Here is a 22,167-nt window from a genome sequence, read left to right as displayed (position 1 = left end):
ATTCATGTTCATATTGATGCCAGACACTGTCTGGGGTTGCAGTGCTTTATGTTTTACATCACTTTTCCAGGACAAAGAGTTTGTGTGTTTTTATAAGATAGGGGAGAACACATTTTACCTTCAGTGTCCAGAGAATGTCTTGTGCAGTGTTAGCTGTGTATTAAAGTGACACACAAGAACTGGGGTGGTGGAAGTACAAGAAGAGGATCAGCTTCATGCTTTTGAATTTAGAGCTGGTCAGAGGCTGAAATACATCCTACTGAACCTCCTGCCTCCTGTGAATGCTGTCTGTGAGTTGTAGCAGTTCAGCCTGCCATTGGCCTATAATGGTGTATGACTTGTTTTCATTCAAGGCTGTTTCTCGGTGACAGCTGAGATTTGTGTCCAGCAAAAAGTACAGTATGTGGAGAGTGTTTTAAAGTGCATGGCACTGACTTTTCCCCAAGGCAATTTAAAGTGGTTAAATGTAAAGGAGCAATTGCAATTATATTTGTGCAATTTGGGTAACTTCTTCTATTTTTGCTAGCAACTGAAGGCTGAGCTTGAGTACCTGATAAAATTATTAGAATTGCCAAGCCAGAAAGGATTTACTGTGAAAGAGAATTCTGGAAGAATAAGTGAGCTTATTCATTTCCATCAAACCATGAAGGATGCAATGATAGAATATGATGAGATTTTCAAAAAGACAGTCAAATTCCATCACATTAAAAATGAAGTGAGTATTATATTTTAAAATATACATTCTTTCCATTGCAGTTAAACACTCTTTGGGTTTGGTTCCTCTTGTCTTTCTTCTTTTTTTCCTTTTTTACAAAGAAATAGCAGACTGGTGATCAAAATTAAAATTTTGAATCTAAAACTGCATGAACTTGTAGAATTTAAAATTCAGAACTGAACACAAATTTAATTATTTAAATCCACCTCAAGTTTAGATGGGTAAGGAAGAAATTGTAAGCCACTTTAAACACACATGGCTTTTCATTCTTATGTATTTCAGCTGGAATGTCTATCAAAATCAGGAGAACTGGATATTCCTGAAATATGTGAGGACTCAGAAAATGTGCACCATGCTAAAGCCTACCTTGTGAATTCTCAGGAGAAACACACACATATTAGACAGCTATATAAACTACTTATTAGCCAGGGAGTGGATATCTTGTCTGCAGTGCAGCAACGTGTGAGTATAATTATAATTATTTATGAAATGAAGGATATTTATGGAAGATTATTGGAGCTATCTGACTGAATTTTAGATGTATTAATAGTTGGAGAAAAACAGAGAGCTTTTAAGATGATTTTAAAATAAAGCAAAACATAAAATCTAAAACAGTTGATAAGTTTAAGATTTCTGCCTTTTAGTGTTTGCAAATATACAGCCATTAAATTAAATATCCAGTAATGTTGAAACATACTTTTCAGTAGTTATTCACATTAAAATTGCTTTTATAAAGAAAAATTAGTATCTTTGAATTCTTGTTTTATTTCTTCAGTGATCTGTGATAACATTTTACACTGGAAAACTGAAACAGATTTGAAATAGGGAGGATACTGATTTTAAAATACCATTACTTGGGGAAAAAAAGCATGCCTTTCTGTTCTCCAGTATTTTTTGTGGCATTCAAGGTGCTGATTGTGGTTTCTTCAATGCCACATCTATGTATTAGAATCCTGCTAATTTGTAAATGTTACTTTGCACATCTATTCTCCTATAAAGAAGGACAACTGAAGAACAAAAAAGGAAATATAATAACCATGTGACCTTATTAGTGGATTCAAGACTGATTTACATGAAAAGATGGATATAATTTAAAAAACCAGTTATTTATTCAGGGCAGAGTTTTCATTGCCCTGTATTAGTATTTTGAAAGAAAGCAAGATATTCCTTATGACTTGCCTCGATTATTCCCAATGCTAGTCTGTTCCTCAGAATCCATCAATTGATTATGGCAGAAAGGAGCCGTTGTGCAGGTGGTAAAGGCCTAGAGTAGGACACTTCCTCTTTGCTCAGAGAAGACACCATATGTAGGTTGTGACTGACCCAAACCCACTCCTCAGATTGCTGGTGGTTGGAGCTGCTATGTACCTGCTCTTCTTACAGTGGAGGTTTAATAGTTTACTTTAGCCTATTATGAGGTGGTCCCATTTTGTAAAGGAGAGCACTCTGGACTCTGAATCCCAAGGACCTGAGTTCAAGTCTCAGTCGGGACCATCCTCTGGCAGTTCAAGCCTCCCTGACATCACATCCCATCCCATCACATCTCGGATGCTCAGCAGGGTCAACCTCGGTTAGTACCGGGTGCTGTGACAGTCCCGAGGACTTCACTGTCACTGTCCAAGCTCGCTTGGCCGTGGCAAATGGACCTCAGGACTTAAACAGTGGGGCCAGTTCTGTGCACGCTGTGCCTCACCTAAAACATCCACTGCACAGGCTGGGAGGGCACAGCCACGTGGGGAGAGCCCTTCCCAAATCTTCATTCGCGAAGTCTGGCCATACATTAGCCTATTGTGAATAACTATGCATGTTCTGCCTTAAATTATTTTCATTTTAGATTGGTTAAATCAATACCTTTCCTGAGACTGATAAATTTCTTTGTCTGTTCCCTGATTAGAATTGCTTGAATGTTTCTGTAAAGAATCTGAAGCAAGAACTTGCTAGATTTGAGTGTGATAGCATTAACTGGAACTCCAAAGCTGATAAGTATGAGGAAGAACTGTTGCAGCGTTTCCAACACTGCACCACTCAAGAGGAGATAAATGAGGTAAATGTGATAAATGCCAACATATTAAATTACTGTTAAAAGGGCTGTTGTGTTCTGTAATATACATTATTGTTTACCATTCCCAATAATGCTTCATATGTACCCAGAAAAATAGATTTTCATTTTATCAGCAACATTGGATCCATGCAGCAGTGACAGGAATCCATGGATCGTACCTCTGTGCTTCAGGATTCTGTCAAGCTGTTTGGCTGGCAATAAAGTGTTCGTACTGTACCAAGAGAACTGGAAATAGAGCAGCTCTATTTTCTTTGGCTTTCAGCTCAGCCAGCTTCATCTGAAACATGAGTCTTCAGATTTTTTCTTATGAAGCAAAAGTTTCAATCAAAAGTGGAATTTATATATGTTGCAGTTGTAAGGCTATTAGAAAGAACTTTCAGTGTTTTAATGGAAAGTTCAGAGTAATTTAGTACTTAATATTTTTTCATTAACACAAGCTGTGATACTTTAAAACTGCTAGGAAGAAAGGCTCATTGGCACATAAGATTAGAATTTAGCATTATGGAACTTAGGTTAGGAATATTTACTCAGTTTATATGATTATCAGCTTAGCATCTTGGTAGGCCAAATACAAATCCATTCACATGTTAGCAAGTTGAATTGGATAGTTGTCCCTGCAAAAAAATTAATTTAGGAAAAACTTTTCAAAGAATTAATTTTCTCAGAGAGATCCATTAAACTAAGAGGCTGATAGGCTCTAAACATGATGTTCTGTAGATTGAATTTCTCTGCATCCATGGAGTACAGAAACTGGATTCCAAGTGAGAAGGATTACAAACTAATGTTCCCTAAACTGTGAAGCATATGTAGTAAAAATACAGGCACTTAAAGTTATGTTTCCTTATTTTTAGTTTTTGCTAAGTAAATCCACACCTAAGCAAAGAAAAACTGTATTTTCTGAAAATCACCAAAGAAGAGATGACTCTTATTTTTGTCCCAATTGTTTTTAAGGAAAAAATTGTTTGGATTTTCTTTTTTTTTAACAAATATTTTTTGTGTGTTTATGGAAAGTGTCCATTTTCACAAAAAGGTAATTTGAAATTGAAAAAACATATCCATCAAAAAAGATTTTTCTTAGTATCAGTTATATTTCTAGTCCCTTTGCCAGTTATAAGCTGTGTGTATCACTTTGATCTTTTGTGCATCAGTCTTCTATGAGGTAACTCCTTGACTGGTGGTAGGTGGTAATAGAATAGCAGGTGGTAAAGAGAACTCTGGCAGAGGGAACCATGCTGTGGAAGAGAAGGAAAGCATGAAATACCTAATCAAGAAGTCCCATTCTACTTCCCAATGTCATGGCAGAGTCGGAGTATTTGAGGTTTGAGATAGTGTTCTAGCTAGGCTTTTACTGAAACCCCCCCGAATTTGTTGAAAATGTTCCTTGAGCAGGCCATGTGTAAGGCTGGCTGTATTCAAAGACACACTGTTACAATAAAGGAATCTCTCATTCCTGTCCTTTGGTTCTGGGATTACATAATGAGGGCAAGAGAATGTGATTACTTTCTAAGAAGAATTATTTTTTTATTTTTATTGCTTGTTAGATTTCCAGGGAGAGCAAGTAGTAGGGGAAAAAAACAATCTTCTGTCTCTCAAATTTAAACAAAAAGTTGCAGCAGTGATGTGTTACTCACCACATGCCCTATATGGCAAAATGTATGTTTTAGCTTCTCATAGTTATTGGACACTCTCTGTAAAATAATTGCATAGCAATTACAGAGTTAATTATTGATTTTTGTTTTATTTTTCAATTTCAGTTGGGAAGGCCATGTTGACTGGTTGAGTGAAAACCTGTCATTTCCAAACCTAATTGAATGTAAACTAAATGAAATAGTGATGTAGAACGTAGATTCCTTTTCTATCAGAGGATAACACAGAAGATGAAGATATTTCCTAAATAAATATTTGGCTAATCTACTTTACATGCATTAATATACTGCCTTTTTTTTCTTTCATTAAGTAGTTATAAGTAATTCTTTTCAGGGATCAAGAAACCACTAAATTACTTCAAGAATATTAGTTTGAGTATTCACTTCAGTATTTTAAATTCTGTTAATTTTATCATCAGAAATTGAGTATTTGCTAGTATGTAGCAGAGCCACCTGAACAAACAATTTATTTACTGTCTACTGTGTCTAAGCAAATAAATATTTCATGTGCCAGCTGCAAGAAGCAGCTGCTCATGGCTATCACCATATAAACATCCAACCAGATGAATTTTGTGATTTACCAGTGTACAGAGCAAACTTTAAAGGTGACTGAAAATAGTTGGGATTCTGGTGTAAATACTTACATTAATTTATGTGTAATGTGATTAATTTAAGTGTGTAAATACAACATGCCAATGAGGATTTTGGTGATTAGGACTCTCAACTGGTGTTTGAAGAGATATTTAGAGGATTTGCTAGCTCCCCTGTGTGCGTAACATATTAGTGCTTCCATAAAAACAAGGAATCAAGTGCTGAAATTCATAGCCAAGAATCTATGGCATGAGTTTTTAGAGGATAGAAGAGTAAAACGCATGCCTTTTGTGTGTATTCTCTAATTTCAAGAGAATTAGAAAAAGCCAAAAAAGGCCCTCTACATCTTTGTAAAGTATAAGGAAAGCTCATGTGACTTTTGGGATCTGTGTTTGCCAGTTTGGGCTCCTTGCTGCAGTCACTGGTTTGGGTGGCAGCCTCTGAGGAGCTGCAACTCCGCTGCCTTCACTGCAGGCACTTGTGAGAGAGCAGTTAAGCCTCAAGTAACTGGAGCTTAATACTACACTGAATCTGCTCCGGGAGTTATAAGTGACATAGTTTATTACATACAATAACTTTTGCAATGAAAAAGCCTTTTCTTTAGGTGATCACTTTAAAAATAACATTTAGGCATGTCTACACAAAACTCGCAACAGAAGAGTAACAGATCCTGAAGTAGGTTCTCAGCTCTCTCCAGTCATCTCATTTCTTTTTCATCATGTGATTATTTATATTCTTATGGAAAGATATGACTGGAAATATAGATTTTAGCCATAAATGGTAATGAGCTATCTTTATTCACAAGTCAGTAGGAACTGATACATAGTGCATTTCTTACCTTGCTATTTATTTTGATTGTTGCCTCAGGAACAGCACCTTTTCTTTCTTCCCAGTTTCTGTCTGACTGTTTCTAAATCTTTGTCACTTTGAAAATCTATTTTCAGCCACCTGTTTCTATGGGGTATTTTGATTATTAATGCTGCTAAAAGTTTTATGTATGAATAGAAAGGGAAGGTTAAGAGGTAAACAACATTGAAGTCCCTCCTAAAGTAGCTCACACAGGAATCAAAGCATTTACTGGAATGGTACTGTTAACAAAAACATGTTTAAAACAGCTTTATAACTTGATTTTTCCATTTATTTTGTGATTGTGTGATAAATTGGAGCAATTGGTACTTAAACCCCTCTCCTCCACTATCATACTCCACCCATGACAGGGCAACTATAGTTAGGAACAGCTTCCTGATTAATGACTATGACACAACAGACAAGGGACAAGTTCCATTAAACCAGAGGGCTGAGGTCACTGAAGCATATTAGGATGCATTGCTCCTTTATTATTTGGCACTTCATCTTGCAAAACTGAGATACATTTCGATTTCTAAAACTTGGGGGCCACACATTGTCCTTGGTACAATTGCTGGCGCTAACAGGGGTTGTGCACATGCTCTCTGAGGGGATGATGTACAAGCCTGAGCTGAACCTGGTTTTTCCAGTGAGGCTAAAAGAGAAGCGTGACAGCAGCTGCAGACCTTTGACACATGAGCCATCGTATCTGAAACAAGGAGATGTAATTTCACATGCTGCTGTGAGGAGAGCCTCTGGCCTTATAAATTATCACTACCAGCCTGTATTTGTGCACAAGCCAGTGAAATAAACTAAAGTAAACTCTTGTTCATCTTTTCTTTCCCGCAAAATTGAAGCAGCAAATAAGCCTTTTGTGTTCTGAATAAAAAAAAATTGTTCTGCAGAAGTGATTTTATTAGCAGAGGCTTTTAGATAGATTTTATTACTCTGCATACTTAGGCAGGCTAAAGAGCTTAAACTAATTGGAGATCACAGTGCCAGTGATAGAATTCTCTTCCTTTCCATTACACTGAGTGAGCACCATCTGTTTATTCACTGCAGAAATAATGTGGCAACATCCCACTAGAAGGAATGAAAATGAAAAATATATCCCTTGATGGATTAACTTTAGTATATAATAATAATGATGATTGATTTTTAGCTGTTTCAATAGCAGTAGCTGCAAAATAAGCATTCATTGCTCCCTGGATTCTTTGGCAGGGAAGAGGAGGAGAGGAAGGGAGAAGTCTGTAGGACTATTTAATATTAAAGACTCAAACATATATTTAGATATCGAAGTATGGATGTGACTTGAACTTGTTAACACTAATTAAGTTGGTTTTCCATTTGTGTGTCTGGAGGAATAGATCCTAAAGCATTAGAGCTGCTGCATTTCTTTTATATCAGTGTCTTTAGATAATTTTGCATACTTTATTCTACATTAGCCTAAAAGCAAAATTATTGACCTAAAGGATCTGAAATTCTTATAATCAGTATTTCAGTAATTTCAAATGATATTAATTAATTATAAATAATTTGAAAATGTGATCATGTAATTGCAATATAATTGAAATACTTCTTATTTTAAGCAGGTTTTTTACTTGTCTGATGCTTGTCTGTTGCTTAAAGAAATTAAAAAGTAACTGTAACTCTAAAAGGATTTTTTAAAAATTATAAATAAAAGAGAAAATCTCATAGCTTTCAGAGAAAAAATATAAAGAAAACTGTTCTTACAAAATTCATAGTTCTTTAACAATAATTTAGCTGAGTTTGTTTTCCCTAGTGTTGGGCTTGCTGCACTTACTCAGTGCTAACTGGTACTAATGCTGTCACACAGTACCAAATCTATCTAGCTGGAGTTAGGCAAGGTTTTCTGAAACTCTTAGGCAGAATCTTTCTGCTACCATACTCAGAGCAGAGTTATGTGAAAGTCAGGTGGTCATATAGTCTACATCTTGGTCCTACAAAGAGCTGTGTTCCTCCTTGTATGCTGTGAAAAACTGTATTAAGATGTTCGGACTAGCACATTGTATAAAAAGAAGCCCGTATGTATCTGCTTTTCAGAAGCAGGACTTCTGAACAAGTGGTGGGGATGAGATGACATACTAATAAAAAGCTCAACCTGACATAAATAAGTGTTATATTGTAGGAGAAAGGTACTATGAATTAATATAAATCTACTTGCCAAGACTCAGTAAAATCACGTTTTTCTTGCAACCAAGTATGGGTATACATTTACATCGCTACCATTTCCACTAAATGGACTAAAGAATCTGAAGGACATCTACACCTAGTTAAAATCAATGAAAGCTCTTGGACAGAATTTTTTTATAGATTGTCTGAACAAGGATCTCATGCTTTGCCCCATTTTTCCCCCCCCTCCCAGCCATTCTGGAAGCAATGCTCTGCATTCAGAATTCTGATTTAGCAAGATGATGAGTTTCCATTACCATAAAGAAATTCTGAGGAAATAATGATGCTTTATGAGATAGTATGGTATTATTAATTTATGTATTAAATTTTAAGCGTTCAAATTGTCCATTACACACCTCTTGGAAAAACCTAAATTGATATGTGCTGATTTCTTCTTTTTCACTTATAAATATGCTTACTTTTTTCAGCTCAGAGAATCATTTAAAGATCTCAAAAAGAAATTCAACAACTTGAAGTTTAACTATATGAAGAAAACTGAAAAAGCTCGAAATCTGAAAGTACTGAAGATACAGATTCAGCAAGTCGATACTTATGCAGATAAAATACAGGTAATAGAAATTTTAAGCTAAGTAAAGGCTTCACTGATTGCATTACTGTGGCCTGTGCCAAGCCCATCAGAGGAGATGCAAAATGTACTGTGAGCTTCCCTGTTACTCAGCTTTATATCCCTCCCCTGTCTCAGTCATTGCCTAAGACAATTTTTCATCCTTCTGTTCGCATTATTCTTCCATTTCCTTCAGTGAAAATGATATTGTCTCAATTCCTGACTTCACTGTGTTCACGCCTTTATTTTTAAGCTGAAAAAAATTATCTCAATTATACCTTTAACAAATGTACTTTACATTGCTTTTAATCAGCTTAGTAGAGGCCTTCCTATTTCCTTTGATTTTTGAAAGAGTAACTTGTAGTTTTTAAAACACAGGACAAGAAATATGTTTGTATGGGTTTCCTGTGGTTTTTTACATTTTATTTCTAAAATTAGAAACATTTTTGCTATATTATTTAACATTGCTACATCTTTTTAACAGATTCTTTGGAAGAAGATGGATAATTTAGAGAAGAAAATCATTGGCTCTTTTGCAAATGAACCTAATGCTAAAGGTGGAGTCCTCTTGGGGTCAATCCGTGACTTACGAAAACAACTGAACGACTTCAGCATGGTTGTGGAAGATTACAAGCAAAATCTGGATCTGGTGGAGCATTTGCAACAGATGATGAAAGAGGTACTGGTAAACCTGAGATCCCCACTGTGGCTATAATAGTGATCCAGGACAGAGACAGATAAAACTTCTTATAACTGCCTCAGGCATAATCTGTGGCTTCTGAAAGTAATGAATTGGCAAAATACCTTATTTTCTTTTATTGTTTCCTTGTAAATTTGTGGTAGAAGTGGGAAAAAATGTGCAGTGTGGCCGTATTCATGCATTTGGGGTCTCCACCTCCATATGACTTGCACAGTCATTCAGCGTGTCTGCGATCACACTTATGAGCTCATTTTCTCTAAGTGTGCTCTGATGCAACAGAGAAAGTACTACAAGGCCCTCTTAAATACCTGCCAAGCCAATTCTCTGAATTGCATTTTGTCTTTTTGGAGACTTTCAAAACTTTATTTTAATGTATCTTAGGACTGCCTCATGCATTGCCTCTTTTTAAAAAGAAAAAAAAAGTGTTTATTTTCCCCTCTTGCTGCATTGTGTTGGTGCTCTTGCTGTGGGGCAAGCACATTCCTGCTATCATTGTTTACTGTTAGAAGTATCACTGTTCGTATCTCCAAAGGGACCTAAGTGCATGACACATTCCCTTAATGATGGGTCACAACACTATACTTTTGTTTAAAAGGTGTTTTCAGTGTCCAGTGGTCTGATCAATGTTTTTCATATGCCATTAGCAAAGCAACTTGTTAACATTTGTTGAATATCTACATTTTTAAACTCTTCACTTACTTAAAAAAATTATTTCTTAGAGCTAAAATTTAAGACTGCTTTAAAAAAAAAAATCAACAAAAAAACTCAGTGCAAAACATCTCTATTGACTCCAAACCTTTCTTTCAGCAAACGGGCACAGCCTAAAATACTGATTTCAGTGGTGGTTAGAAATGGTGTTTTTTAAGGGCTTCCTGTAGTGATGATACTGATGAGCGAACACCAGATCCTGTCCTGTTTTGGATATTGTTAATCAGAGATGAGTATGCTCTAAAGCCTGTTCTTGTCAGCAGAAGGATTCCTAGCAACTTAAATTGTTTTGAGACCAAACACCTATTTGCTTGTACACTACATTTACAGAACTTTTCTGCCCTTACAGAGCTATAACTGTGGCCATAATATGAAGGTTTTGAAATTAGTCAGTTGATATAAAAGCTGGAAAGAACTTAGAGATAAAGCTCATGTTTGCAGAGCTATTAACTGATAACCTCACCATGACTGTAAAATGAGCATGGGCCTCGTATTTACTGAAAATTTACCAGCTATTAGTACTTGAAGCACCATTAATGACAAAATGTTTTTCAGGTTAAATTGTAGTCAGAAAATTTAAGACATACTCTATGCCACTGATTATGGAAAGTCTAAGATTAATGCAGACTACTCTACAACAGCTAGAACTGCAGATAATTCATTATAATGCAGGTTTTTTATCCCTCAGTGTCAATTTTGGTTTGAAGATGTGAGTGCAACAGTGATTAGAGTTGACAAGTATTCTGCAGAATGCAAAACGAAAGACGCAATAGAGACTCTCTATAAGCAATTCAATAAGTTTATCGAGCCTGCAGTGCCTCAACAAGAAGAAAAAATTCAGCAGATCACGGACCTCGCTGAACAGTTATATGGTGAGGAGACATCTGGTAACGTACCGTTGAGAAAAAATTACAGTAACTTGGGATGGGAGGAAGAAGAGTCCTAGATTTGTTCATTTAAGAAGAAAATCCCATAAAGTTTATAAAACAAATGTTGTTTTCAAGTATTGACTGGAAGAGGTGAAGGATTTCAGAACAAATATTTACAAAAAATAAAAATATGAAAGTCTGATATTTACTTCGTTTTCTGTGTACAACCTGAGTTCACCTTGAAATAAAAGTGTAAATGTCCTTGTAATATTCATGAGCTTGGAATTAAGACTTCATGGCTTAAGCTATCTCATAACAGGCAAGCCTTTAAAGTCAGAGGATATTAGTGATGTATCTCAGTGCCAAGGTAAATTTTTGTATTAATACTGTGAATAACTAGTAAGATTTGATTGCCATTTTTTATTAGCAAAGAATATAGATTACTATTTAGCTATTGTGTTTTCTATTGTATTTATTTGGAACATTGTTGACAAAAAAAATGAGTCAAAAAACCTTTATTTTTTGCTTTTTTTCTCCCTCCAACCTGTAATTTTTATATATTTCTTAGAGTTATTTCATCCAAAGTTAAGTTGACCATCCAACTGTGCAAAAATGCTGTGCAACCTATCAATTCAAGTAGTAAATCTGAAAAAAATTCAAGAGTCAAGCTGGACTTTTAAATTCCTCTAATTTAATGCTGGAAAAACTATTTAGAGAGCACAGGTCACTTATTTTTCTTCTATCTTTTTTCTCTTTCCCTTTTTATTTATTTTTTCCCCAAGCCCTCTCAATCTTTTAAATATTTGTCTCTGTGGGAAAGGAGATAACAGAATGGATTCTTGACAACGGCTGACTAGGAATGCCAGGAGAAAGAAGCTGCTTTTGCTTAAGTTATTACAAGTGAAAAAGCTTCTCCATCCTGCTTTTGTTTTGTACTTCTTATACCAGGGATCTAAGTACCTCCTGACTGTATAGGATGACAACTAGTTTAGGAGACACTTAATGAGGTCTGCATCTGTTAAAGCAGCACCACTAACCAGGTAGAAGACCTGCAGCAGCTATGAGGGTCCACCTCAAGCAAGCTGGTAAGAGGTAGGAAAGCACATTACTATGAATCAGAGAATTCCTTCAGCAAAACAAAACACAGAAGAATGTGATTGTATGTCAGTGTTACAAAGTCCATTGATTGTTGCACTGGATCTGTTTGAGGCATTCTGTTCTATTTTCGTGTTGTTTTGCCTTTATAGGTATTGAAGAAGGAAAGAAGTATGTTGAAAAAACTGTATTGAAGTACAAAGAAATCATTAATTCTGTTGATAAGTTGTGTAGAACTCTGAGAGAACTTAAGAAGATAAAGGTATGGGAGTTTTTTAATCTGGAGGATGTCTTGTGTCCACATCATCTTACTGGGCTTAGTGGCTGGAACAGAGCTTTTAGCTGAGGATTGTCCATGGTAGTATGAAACAATTCTTAATTATTCTTTTTCAATACCTTAGGTAATGATTGTAATGAATCAATGAAGTGCTACTTGTTTATGCACTGAATATTTCTTCTAGGTTTCTTTTTCTTTTCTTCTTTCAGAGCTGTTACTGCTTTCAAGTAAACTTTAGCAGAAAATGTCAGAATTTCTTCGAGTAACTAGACAAAATTTTTTTTTTAATATTTCTTCTTCCTTTGATGTAATATATGTAACTGGAATATAGGTAACTGCTAGATCTACAAAATGTCAAACAACCTAGCTTGGCTTCCTCTTGGAAAAGACATCCCAAAAATCAAGTTGTTTTAAAACTATAGTAATTCGAATGAGAAAAGCATTGCTTTTAACATAAATATTAAAACCCAACATTTTTAATTTCATATTCTGATAAGCTGCTTTAGGTGTAATTAAGTATAACATATTAAGTGAGGAGGAATTATAGAAGACAGCTGATAGGGCTAGATCTTTGTGTGAGTTTGTGTGGCTCGACTTCGCGAACGAAGATTTGGGAAGGGCTGTCCCCCCACGTGGGTGTGCCCTTCCAGCCTGCGCAGTGGATGTTTTAGGTGAGGCTCAGCGTGCACAGAACTGGCCCCACCGTTTAAGTCCTGAGGTTCATCTGCCACGGCCGGGCGAGCTTGGACAGTGCCAGTGAAGTCCTCAGGACTAGAACCTACAGCACTCAGCATTTAATCCGGGGCTGACCCTGCTTAGCTTCCGAGATCTGATGGGATCGGATGTCAGGGAGGCATTTAACTGCCTTGTAAAGAATCTATTTACTCCACCCCCCCATTCTCAAAGTAACACTTGAAATGTCTCCCACATGCAGCAGTAGCTGATGAGTTAATTCTTCTGTAAAGCTGGAAAAGTTAAGATTCTTAAATATCCTGCTTTTGTTGATACTTCATGTTGTTTCACTTTTCTTTGATTTATATTATAAAATTGACAAACACTCAGATTATTCATTAATACACTTAAAAGTAATGAGAGATGCCGAAAACATAAATGAGTTCCGAAAGTCACTAGGAGAGTGGATACAAGGCTTTGCCTTTCACTGTGACTATAAGGAAACTTCAACAAAAATACCGATTGAATTTTTCCAAGTTCTCCTCCCAGTCCATATATTACATAAATGCTATTCTGTGCAGGACAGTAGCCCCAGGTTCTGTCAGAACAGGCCTTCAACCTTTCATCTGTTCAGTTAGCTCAACATATGATCTTTTCAATAGAATTGGAATTTCAAACTAATTGTACTATCTTATTTTGACTAATTTCCATAGAATTGTAGAATATCCAGAGTGGGAAGGGATTCACAAGGATCATCAAAGTCCAGCTTCCAATGTTGATAACTTTAAAGTTTTCTTTCATCAAGATAACTTTCAACAGAAGAGTTGTTTGGAGATTTTTTCACACAGAACCACTCATAAACTACCGATTACTTTAACCTATAATTTAGATAATTCTTTTTTAAGATGTCAATCAAAAGGTATATTATAAAAATGAATTTTCTACAATAGAGAGTAGTGGTACCACTTTTTAAAATGATTAGTTATTTTTTATAATATGTAGTATTCTGAGATTTTAAAACTAATATTCTTATTGAACATTTTCAGAATATCTCAATAATCTATGCCTGGATCTTATGGTGAATAAATAATTCTGCAAGTTATCTACAGAGATATATATGGAAAACCATGACTATAAATTCAATTTCACTTCCTGACATTTTTAAAGTATAAAAAAGTAAGGGGAAATTCATTGCATAATCTTTCCTAATTTTACGTGACTGTTGAATGTCAGAAGAAAACAACTCTGACTCTTACAAGTGCAAAATTAAAGACTAGCTTTTCTTCGGGGAAAAAAAAAAAGAGATTGAGAAGATCACACTGAATTTTTTACTTGTTTAATGCTAGAATGGGAAAATAATAATGCAGCACTTTCTCATAAGAAATGTGCTTAAGACTGTAACTTATGGTTGGAAGTTAGAGATGGAAATACACAAAACTGTAGCTATAAAACTTTGTTTTCTTTATGTTGCAACACTGTTAATGTTCTTTGAATTATGTGGATTACTTCCATGACAGTTTTGAAGGATTTATCAAGTCTTCATAGAATACATTAGGGTTGTCCAGATTTCTGTCATGCTGTTTTCTGCTTAGAATACATTCTTTGCTTTCCACCTTTTAGAAATATTTAAACGTTATAGAAATCACAAATGTTTCTTTCCTCCCTAGAACTGTTTTCATGAAAACCTGGTATTTTTCTGTATTTGCTGTTGATCCTCTTTTCTTTCCTAAAAGTGTTACTTTCCTAATCCTTTATTTCCTCCTACTGAAGCTGGGTACAAATTGGTTAATATTCCTCAGATTCTTGTATAGGCTCTGGAACTCTTTGGGCTTTAGTGCTTATACTTTCCCTGCCTCAGGAAATATCCCTTCAGCTTTGGAAAACTTAGTCTTTGCTTGTCAGGGAATGAATTAATCAGGTTTTATAGCATTGTTTTGCCATAAGCAGTTTAAACCTGTGATGATGACAAGTTTTATATAAGATACCACTTTTTGGTTTTTTTTTTAACTCTAAGCGTAAGTCAGGGTGCAGTAACAATTGCTACTTTCTATTGTATATAAACTTAAATTAATTTTCTCCTCACATGGCAGAAAGTTGAGTTTTCTGAAGAGTTGATTACTGTTCAAAATGAAGAATTAAATGGTCAAGAAGCATGTCACAGTGTTAAAGCAGTGGAGCAAAAGCAGCAGGTTAGTTTGTGGGGGTTTTTTTAACAACCAGAACTCTGTTTCTTAAAGAACTTTGTGTATTGCTGTGAAGTTTCTTCTGTCTTGAGGCCTCCATTTAGATGGGTTCTATCAGGGTTGTCCTTGTCTTGGCCAATTGTTTTTCAGTTTTTTCAATTACCCCTTTTCTTTCTATCTAATCCACATATTCTTCCCTATGATTTTTTTTAGTGTTCTTTTTCCATGCCTGTATATCTTCTTTGGTTTTAACTCTTTTCTTAATCTTCTACCAATTTTCCTTTGGTCCTATTGCCACAGTATCCTTAATGTAGATATCCTCCTTGTGACCATTCCTCCTTCTTGAGGAAAGAGTACATTCTGCTCTCTCCTTTATAGTAAGACTTAAGGGAATATAGGAAGTAATGAGGGTGCTGGTGTGAGTATTTCCCAGAGCCCCAGTACTCATATGATGCCTGGATACAAGTTATGAAAGTATTTGTTTTATAAGTAGTATCTTGTGAGAGAAACCTCATAGCTCAGAATTTGAACTAAATAGTGGTGAAAATTATCAATATTTGTTGAATCATTAAGGTCTTAATCAGGGGGAGAAAAGTCTGCTTTTAAAACTATTTTCTTTCAGATGGCATCAGGTGAATTGCTTACATATTCAGAAAGCATTGCTGAGCGAAGTACTCTGTCTCCGACCCATACTAAACAGGTATCTGCTGTTCCTGTTGATTTATTTTTAATCAAACTGATGGGCATCATTGTGTACGCTCAAAGGAATTATACTCTTTAATTGTCTGTGTCTCAAAAGTGAGGGCTCTTGTTATAGATTGGTGAATTTCGATTATATTCTCACTTTCAATATTACCAAAACAAACTGAAAAAGAAGCAATTTATTCAGTTTAACAACAACGGGAAAAACAGCAAAGCATTCCTAGCAAACATCATGGAACACAACTACAGCTGTCAGCAGTTCAGTATTGCATTGTATCACAGATAATTTGCTGTACTGTTGGTATGACCCTATTTAGCAATTGACAGAACTCAGCATCAAATAGTCAATTTTACCTTCATGTCAGAACACCTAAGTTCCATTTCAGTGGCCCAAATTCTGTGCAGCAGAGATAATAAATAAGTTCCAGGTTACAGGATTACATGCATGTTGAGGATGATGCAGAAAGATTAGATAGTGAAAGACTGAAAGACTGACTACTTCTAAATCTGCATTTAGAAGCAGATAAGCAAGGTTTGTTCATGGATATACAGTAAATGAATATGAAAGGTTCCAAATTGTCAGTGAATAAATTAAGCCTTAGAAATACAGCCAATACAAAGCCAGATCTACATTTTGTGAGATGAAATGCTTCATCTTAAAGAACATTTTGAAGGCATGGGATCCTGGATGTGAAGGTAAATAATTTACTATGTAAAATAGTCTGGTAAATTGGAGAGGATGGTAATATCTATAAGTCCTTAGAAAATCAGGATTCACTAGTAACTGATTTAGAGATCTAAAAATTCCATTTTATAAGCTGATAACATAGACCAATGCTACAAGACATTAAATTGTGATATTTTGTAGAAATTCAACTAATAACATTCCCTCGAATTCAATACAGAATGTCCTGTATTTTTCTGATGAGCCAAAATTAGGTTTAATTAATTCTCTTACCTCCATTCCAAGTCAGTGGAAGTTTCACCATTGACTTGGAGCCCAGATTTCACTCAAAACCTTGTGACTGTTCGAAATAGACTCCTGGGGAGAAGCACCTCAGCCAACAGATGTCCATAGTCCTATTTCCTGCCTTGCTAAGCCACAGCTTTGTCAGCCCTTGTCAGGCTGTGCCTCAGCTGCCAAGGAGAGAAGTTAAGGTTATGCGAAACAGCAAATATCAGGTGTGAATTATTGCAACTACGATGCCTCCACCTTTTTCATCGCTCCATACTTCACTTACAGAAGCAGCAGGTTCTTCTCACTAGAGCTTTTCTGACTTCCATTTCCATTCTTTGCAAGGAAAGATCTGGTCCATCCCCAACCCCCTTTTCTACTGGGCCAGCAATCTTTTTCTGCAAGCTGCTTTTGCAGTATTAATTTGCTTCAAATATAACCCTCCAGAAAGTGAACAAGACCTTCTCAAGGCACATTGATGCTCCTGATTCTCTGATCCCAGGTGGCACACCATGACTGAAAGTCCTCATGCTGTCGAAGCCTGTCTGACAGCTTGCTCACTCACTGCCCACCTGCCATTTTTTTCCACAGCATCTTCCCATGGGGTGTTTTCCAGCTCTTCAGGGATCAGAGTTCATGATGAGATGCTTGTGGAAAACACATTTAATAGTCAAACTTGAATTTCATCTTACAACAAATTGAATTATTTAGTAAAACAGACACAGGAAAATCCCATCCTTCTTCCATCAATTTATTCATGGATCTGGCATGAATCACATGGCTTTAACAAATGTAATTACAAATGTAATCACTTGGAAAAATGTCTATACTAAAACTAACATATCTAAAGGACCAGAGCACATGTGAGGTTCCATTACTTCTATTCATATTTTGTGCACTAATTATTAGCTTATATTTAGAGCAGTAGGGCTAAAAGAAATCCAGAACAAATGTACAGTTACACTTTTGTACTGGATCTGACAAAGAAACCTGGGCTGTACAACGATGGCATCCAGTGCATCACCCAATGGATTGGAATGGGCCATTTAGAGTTGATAGACACCTTGCTAAGTAGGTTACCTGTCTTTGTACAGAACTCAGGAATGAGAGAATAACATAAGAAAACAGTATGCATACATTTGCTGAAAGCCTTTGCACAAATGAAATCTGAATATGTAATTACACATTCATATAAAAATCAAGAGGCAGAGAAGTAATCAACAAATCAGATAATGTCTTTGATGCTTTGTGATCAAAATTAATGCACTTGTGTCTCACCCAATTCTCTTTGAAACATGATGAGAGGGATTTTTTTTTTATGGATCCAAGATAACATAGAAATTATTTTAATATTGCTTTCCTTTTAATGTTTGGCAGGATCTTGGAACAGCTGGCAAAATTAAAAAAAAAAAAGGAGGAAATATAAAATACTTGGAAAATATATAAAGGTGTTGGTTTAATTATTTGACCCTTGACCAAGACTGGCAACTCTTTTTCTCAAAGAATCAAAGTCCAGCAACCTGGCTGTTAATATATTTTTATTGCTCTGTAACTGTTTTCCATTTAGATGTAATTCGGCCACCTCCTCCCTCCCCTTCCCCTTGTAAATGCTCATATAAACAATACCTACAGGAAATCTACATTTTGGCCTTTGTTTATAGGAAGAGGTGCTTTTTCTTTCATTGTTACTGTTAAAATAAATGCTTATATATAATTGGGATAATACCTTCTAGAATCTATTTGAACAGTTTGAAATTTCAGTTAGCTGCTGCAGCATCTTCTGACAAATTATGTTTTCCCACACGTTTCCTTCTGCTTTTCAGCGTACATTAAGCTTAATTAGAAGAAATATTGCTGCTAGATCTGCACAAGAAAGGGGTATATTGAATGCTAACTTTTTCACTCTTTGTTTGTCTTCTTTCCTTTCTCCTCTTTCCCCTCCTAATTTGAGGAGGGGAAGATATTGGCTGGTATTCCAGTTATCTGTCCAGCTGGTGAGGATCTCATTTCACAGGATACAGAGCTGTCATCTTCAGCCAAAGAGGGTAGTTTACAGACTGCATTCCTGGCAGAAGAAATACTCTCCGGAGATGAATATGAGTGTATATCACCTGATGATATCTCTTTGCCACCGCTTTCTGAGACACCAGAATCCAACCTCTTACATTCTGAAACAGAGCTAGAAGAGCAGTACTGCTGTAGTTCTCATAGTCTGCATGTCAGTTCCTATGGCTTGCAAGTGCAGAAAACCATGAGTATGAAAAAAGGGATGGAAGTGTCTGGTCTCTTAACAAATTCTGCTTTTGCTGATGCTACAAATAATAGAATGGAAAGCCCATCAGATCACTCTGAGAAGTTTTGTATCACTTCAACAGATTCTGGTGCCAAAGTCAGAGCAGTATCTCCTTTGACTTGCAGCTTACAAGAAATATCTGAAGCTAGCACTGCTTCTTGCACTATAAAAGCCAAACCAGAATTTAGCATGATGAGTGAAGTGTGCAAAACACATTTACAACACCTTGACCTTCCTAAAAGCATGTCAGAACCACAAGAACAATTGCATGACTTGAATAACTGGACTAAACCCCAGGGCAGGCTGCATGCTTTGCCTGATCCATTCTCGGGTTTCGTGTTTCAATCAGACGCCACCAGAAGCTGTCAGAGCCAGATGGTTACCCGGGAGGAGATTAAAAGTTCATCAGAAAAGAACAGCATGGCCAGCCTAACTGGACAGGCACCTAACTTCTCCCAGCTTCTGGCTAACAAAACGGTCATGGAAGGTTCTCCGGTAACTTTGGAAGTAGAAGTAACGGGATTCCCAGAGCCTACACTGACATGGTGGGTAGCTTACAATGAGAAGTAGTAAACACACCTATTAGTGAGCCACCATTTATAACTAAATCAATTAATCTAGAGACTAGAATAAATGGCTTGTATCCTTTCTACTCCACATTTCTGCACGACTTCTACCTTCAAAATTGCTTTTGACAATTAACCAATTTGAAATAATCTCTTTACTTAATTTTGTAAATGAAAGTATCAAACTACTGCAAGCATATCCAGTGATTTTTAAGCAAACACATCATACAGTTTTTATATTCTGGAACATGACATTTCACTTTTTCAATGATATCTAAAAATAATTACCCACTACAGATTTAGCTTAAATAAATTCACCTGGATTTTCTCAGGATCTGGGCACTATGTATGGATAAATGTAGATGTGTGTGCACACTAAAGTATTTATATAGTGATTACATATCTATGGAGACACACATTTACACATATGTGAGAGCCAGAGAGGTTACTGGTTAAAAAGCCACCTAAATATCTACACTAAAAGAATCAGCTTTATAGCAGTTATGTGTATTCTCTCTATCTTAATTGCTACATGTCTATTCAGATTACTTTATACTGCATTTGTGAGAAATACACCTTTAAGGATTACACTTAAAAATCTCTACCAAAAGAAATAGAGACTGAAAGAGGGCCAGGATTTCAAGATTTTGGTAGCAGTTCTATGTGTTTTGGCATGTATTCCTACAATTTTACCTCATTTGCCTTTTCTCCACTTACTCTATTAGACTTTCTCAATGGAGGCTTTTCTTTTAATGTATTAAAATTAAATATACTTCTTACTGCAAAAAAATGATGTTAATATTATTATTACACATTCAAAGAATTAAATTATAAGTTTTTGGTAAACTGAAATTTCTCCTGTGACACTGATAAAAAGACTGGATGTTGAAATCTTGGTGCTACACTTTCCTGGTATCAATAAAGTTATGTTGTTTTTAATCCCAATATTGCCTAGATTGAGGAGTATTGTTGGTGAAAAAAAGGTACATTCATTTCATTGTAAGAAAGCATTCATTTCGCTTGAAAATACATATGACTGTTGATCTTTCAAAAAATAGCATTCAACTGGAATAATTTTGCAATTTTCTAATTTCCAATATGTAGATCAGGATTCAATACCAATACCTAGTGACATGTAGTGTTAGAATTTGACACCAGTTCTCTGAAGTAACTCCCATTGCATTGTTCTATCCTGTTTGAAGATGTGAGCTAAGTAAGTGTTAAGTGGGCTGGGATGGAGGAAGGTCTGTCCTTTATACTGAAGACAGAAGACCAGAAAATTTGTATGCTGAGCCTCAAGAGCTGTTAATGAGTTGGATGTGGATTGACTCAAGACCTTACTGGCAAAGATGTTTCAGTGCAAAACATTACCTAATAGTGCAGAGAGATAACTGTGATGTGTCCATTGAAAATCACTCTCAGGACCACATTCTCTACTGTTAAGAATATGGTTTTTTTGCATTGTTCAACTGTTCATCCATATTGACAGATTAAAACTGAGCCAGGAGAGCACAGCAGTGAGCTCTATTTCTTGCTATCAATGTGGTGTTACAGGGGTTGTCTGAATTTGCAAAATTCTGCATGGCATGCAGTGATATAACTGACTTGAAAACTGACTCTCTGCTTCAGGTACAAGAAGGGGCAGAAAGTGACTGCAGATGAGCACTTAAAGCTTTTACAAAAGGAGACAAAGCATGCTTTGTTCATTCCGAAGGTTTGTGGGAAAGATGCTGGCCTCTATGTTGTTCGGGCTAAAAATTTGAGCGGCACTATCTCATCCAGTGCCATTCTTCACGTGAAAGGTAACCGGCCACCTATTACAAGAATAGACTGGACAATGCTGTGTGTCATCTATATAAGCATATCACTGATGTACTGGCTATTCACAAAATAAGTACAGTATCAACTGCACCAGACTTAATTCTCATGTGCTAAGAACACAGTAAATTGATTTTCTTACACTGCATCTTTCATAGTATGTACCAAACCACTTTGATGGCCCAATGGATATATTGCTTGATTCTTTATTACCAATATTATGTGCTTATTTTCCTTTCTTATAGTAATGTTGATATAAAAAAAGTTATGAAGATTTTCTAGAATCTGAGGCTGAGTTTTGCTTTCTAAAAATGTTGGCATTGCAAAGTGTTGGAAACAGTTGTAGGTTTCAATGTCAATATACATCCAGGTAGAATGTTTTGATCAATGTATATTTTATGATATGTCTTTTCTTGGTTTGGGGTGTGGAGGGTGTTGAAATTTTTTTCAAAGATAGAATGTATTATTTCCAACCACATATGTTCTCATATACTTAATAAAGTATCCTACTTATTTGTAGGATAAAGCTTCTTAGTAAAGAAATAGTATCATTCATGATTGAAGTGCCATAGATCAGATTTAAATCTCTCTCAGCCCAGCATAGTCTCCGCAAAGCTGCAGCAGGTCCAATAGAGCTGGGATTGTCTATGCTACAGAACTGATCCAGAATCATCAGGATTTGTGTAAGTCACATCTAGTAGACCAAAATTT

The 22,167-nt window shown here is 35.9% G+C and overlaps 1 protein-coding gene across 1 annotated transcript in view; it reads left to right on the top strand.

The window, feature by feature from the left end:
* Positions 1-21,532, top strand: part of CCDC141 (coiled-coil domain containing 141) — a 58,450-nt gene extending 36,918 nt beyond the window's left edge. The window contains exons 15-25 of the mRNA XM_071562296.1: positions 527-715; positions 998-1,177; positions 2,610-2,759; positions 8,482-8,622; positions 9,103-9,297; positions 10,715-10,898; positions 12,143-12,252; positions 15,030-15,128; positions 15,745-15,828; positions 18,731-19,617; positions 21,268-21,532. Coding sequence (XP_071418397.1) covers positions 527-715; positions 998-1,177; positions 2,610-2,759; positions 8,482-8,622; positions 9,103-9,297; positions 10,715-10,898; positions 12,143-12,252; positions 15,030-15,128; positions 15,745-15,828; positions 18,731-19,617; positions 21,268-21,532 — 2,484 coding nt within the window. The remainder of the gene's footprint in view (positions 1-526; positions 716-997; positions 1,178-2,609; positions 2,760-8,481; positions 8,623-9,102; positions 9,298-10,714; positions 10,899-12,142; positions 12,253-15,029; positions 15,129-15,744; positions 15,829-18,730; positions 19,618-21,267) is intronic.
* The last annotated feature ends 635 nt before the right edge of the window (positions 21,533-22,167 follow it).

Source organism: Pithys albifrons, chromosome 8 (genome assembly GCF_047495875.1).
Source record: "Pithys albifrons albifrons isolate INPA30051 chromosome 8, PitAlb_v1, whole genome shotgun sequence".
NCBI lineage: Eukaryota > Metazoa > Chordata > Aves > Passeriformes > Thamnophilidae > Pithys > Pithys albifrons.
This window is presented reverse-complemented; position numbering and strand designations above follow the sequence as displayed.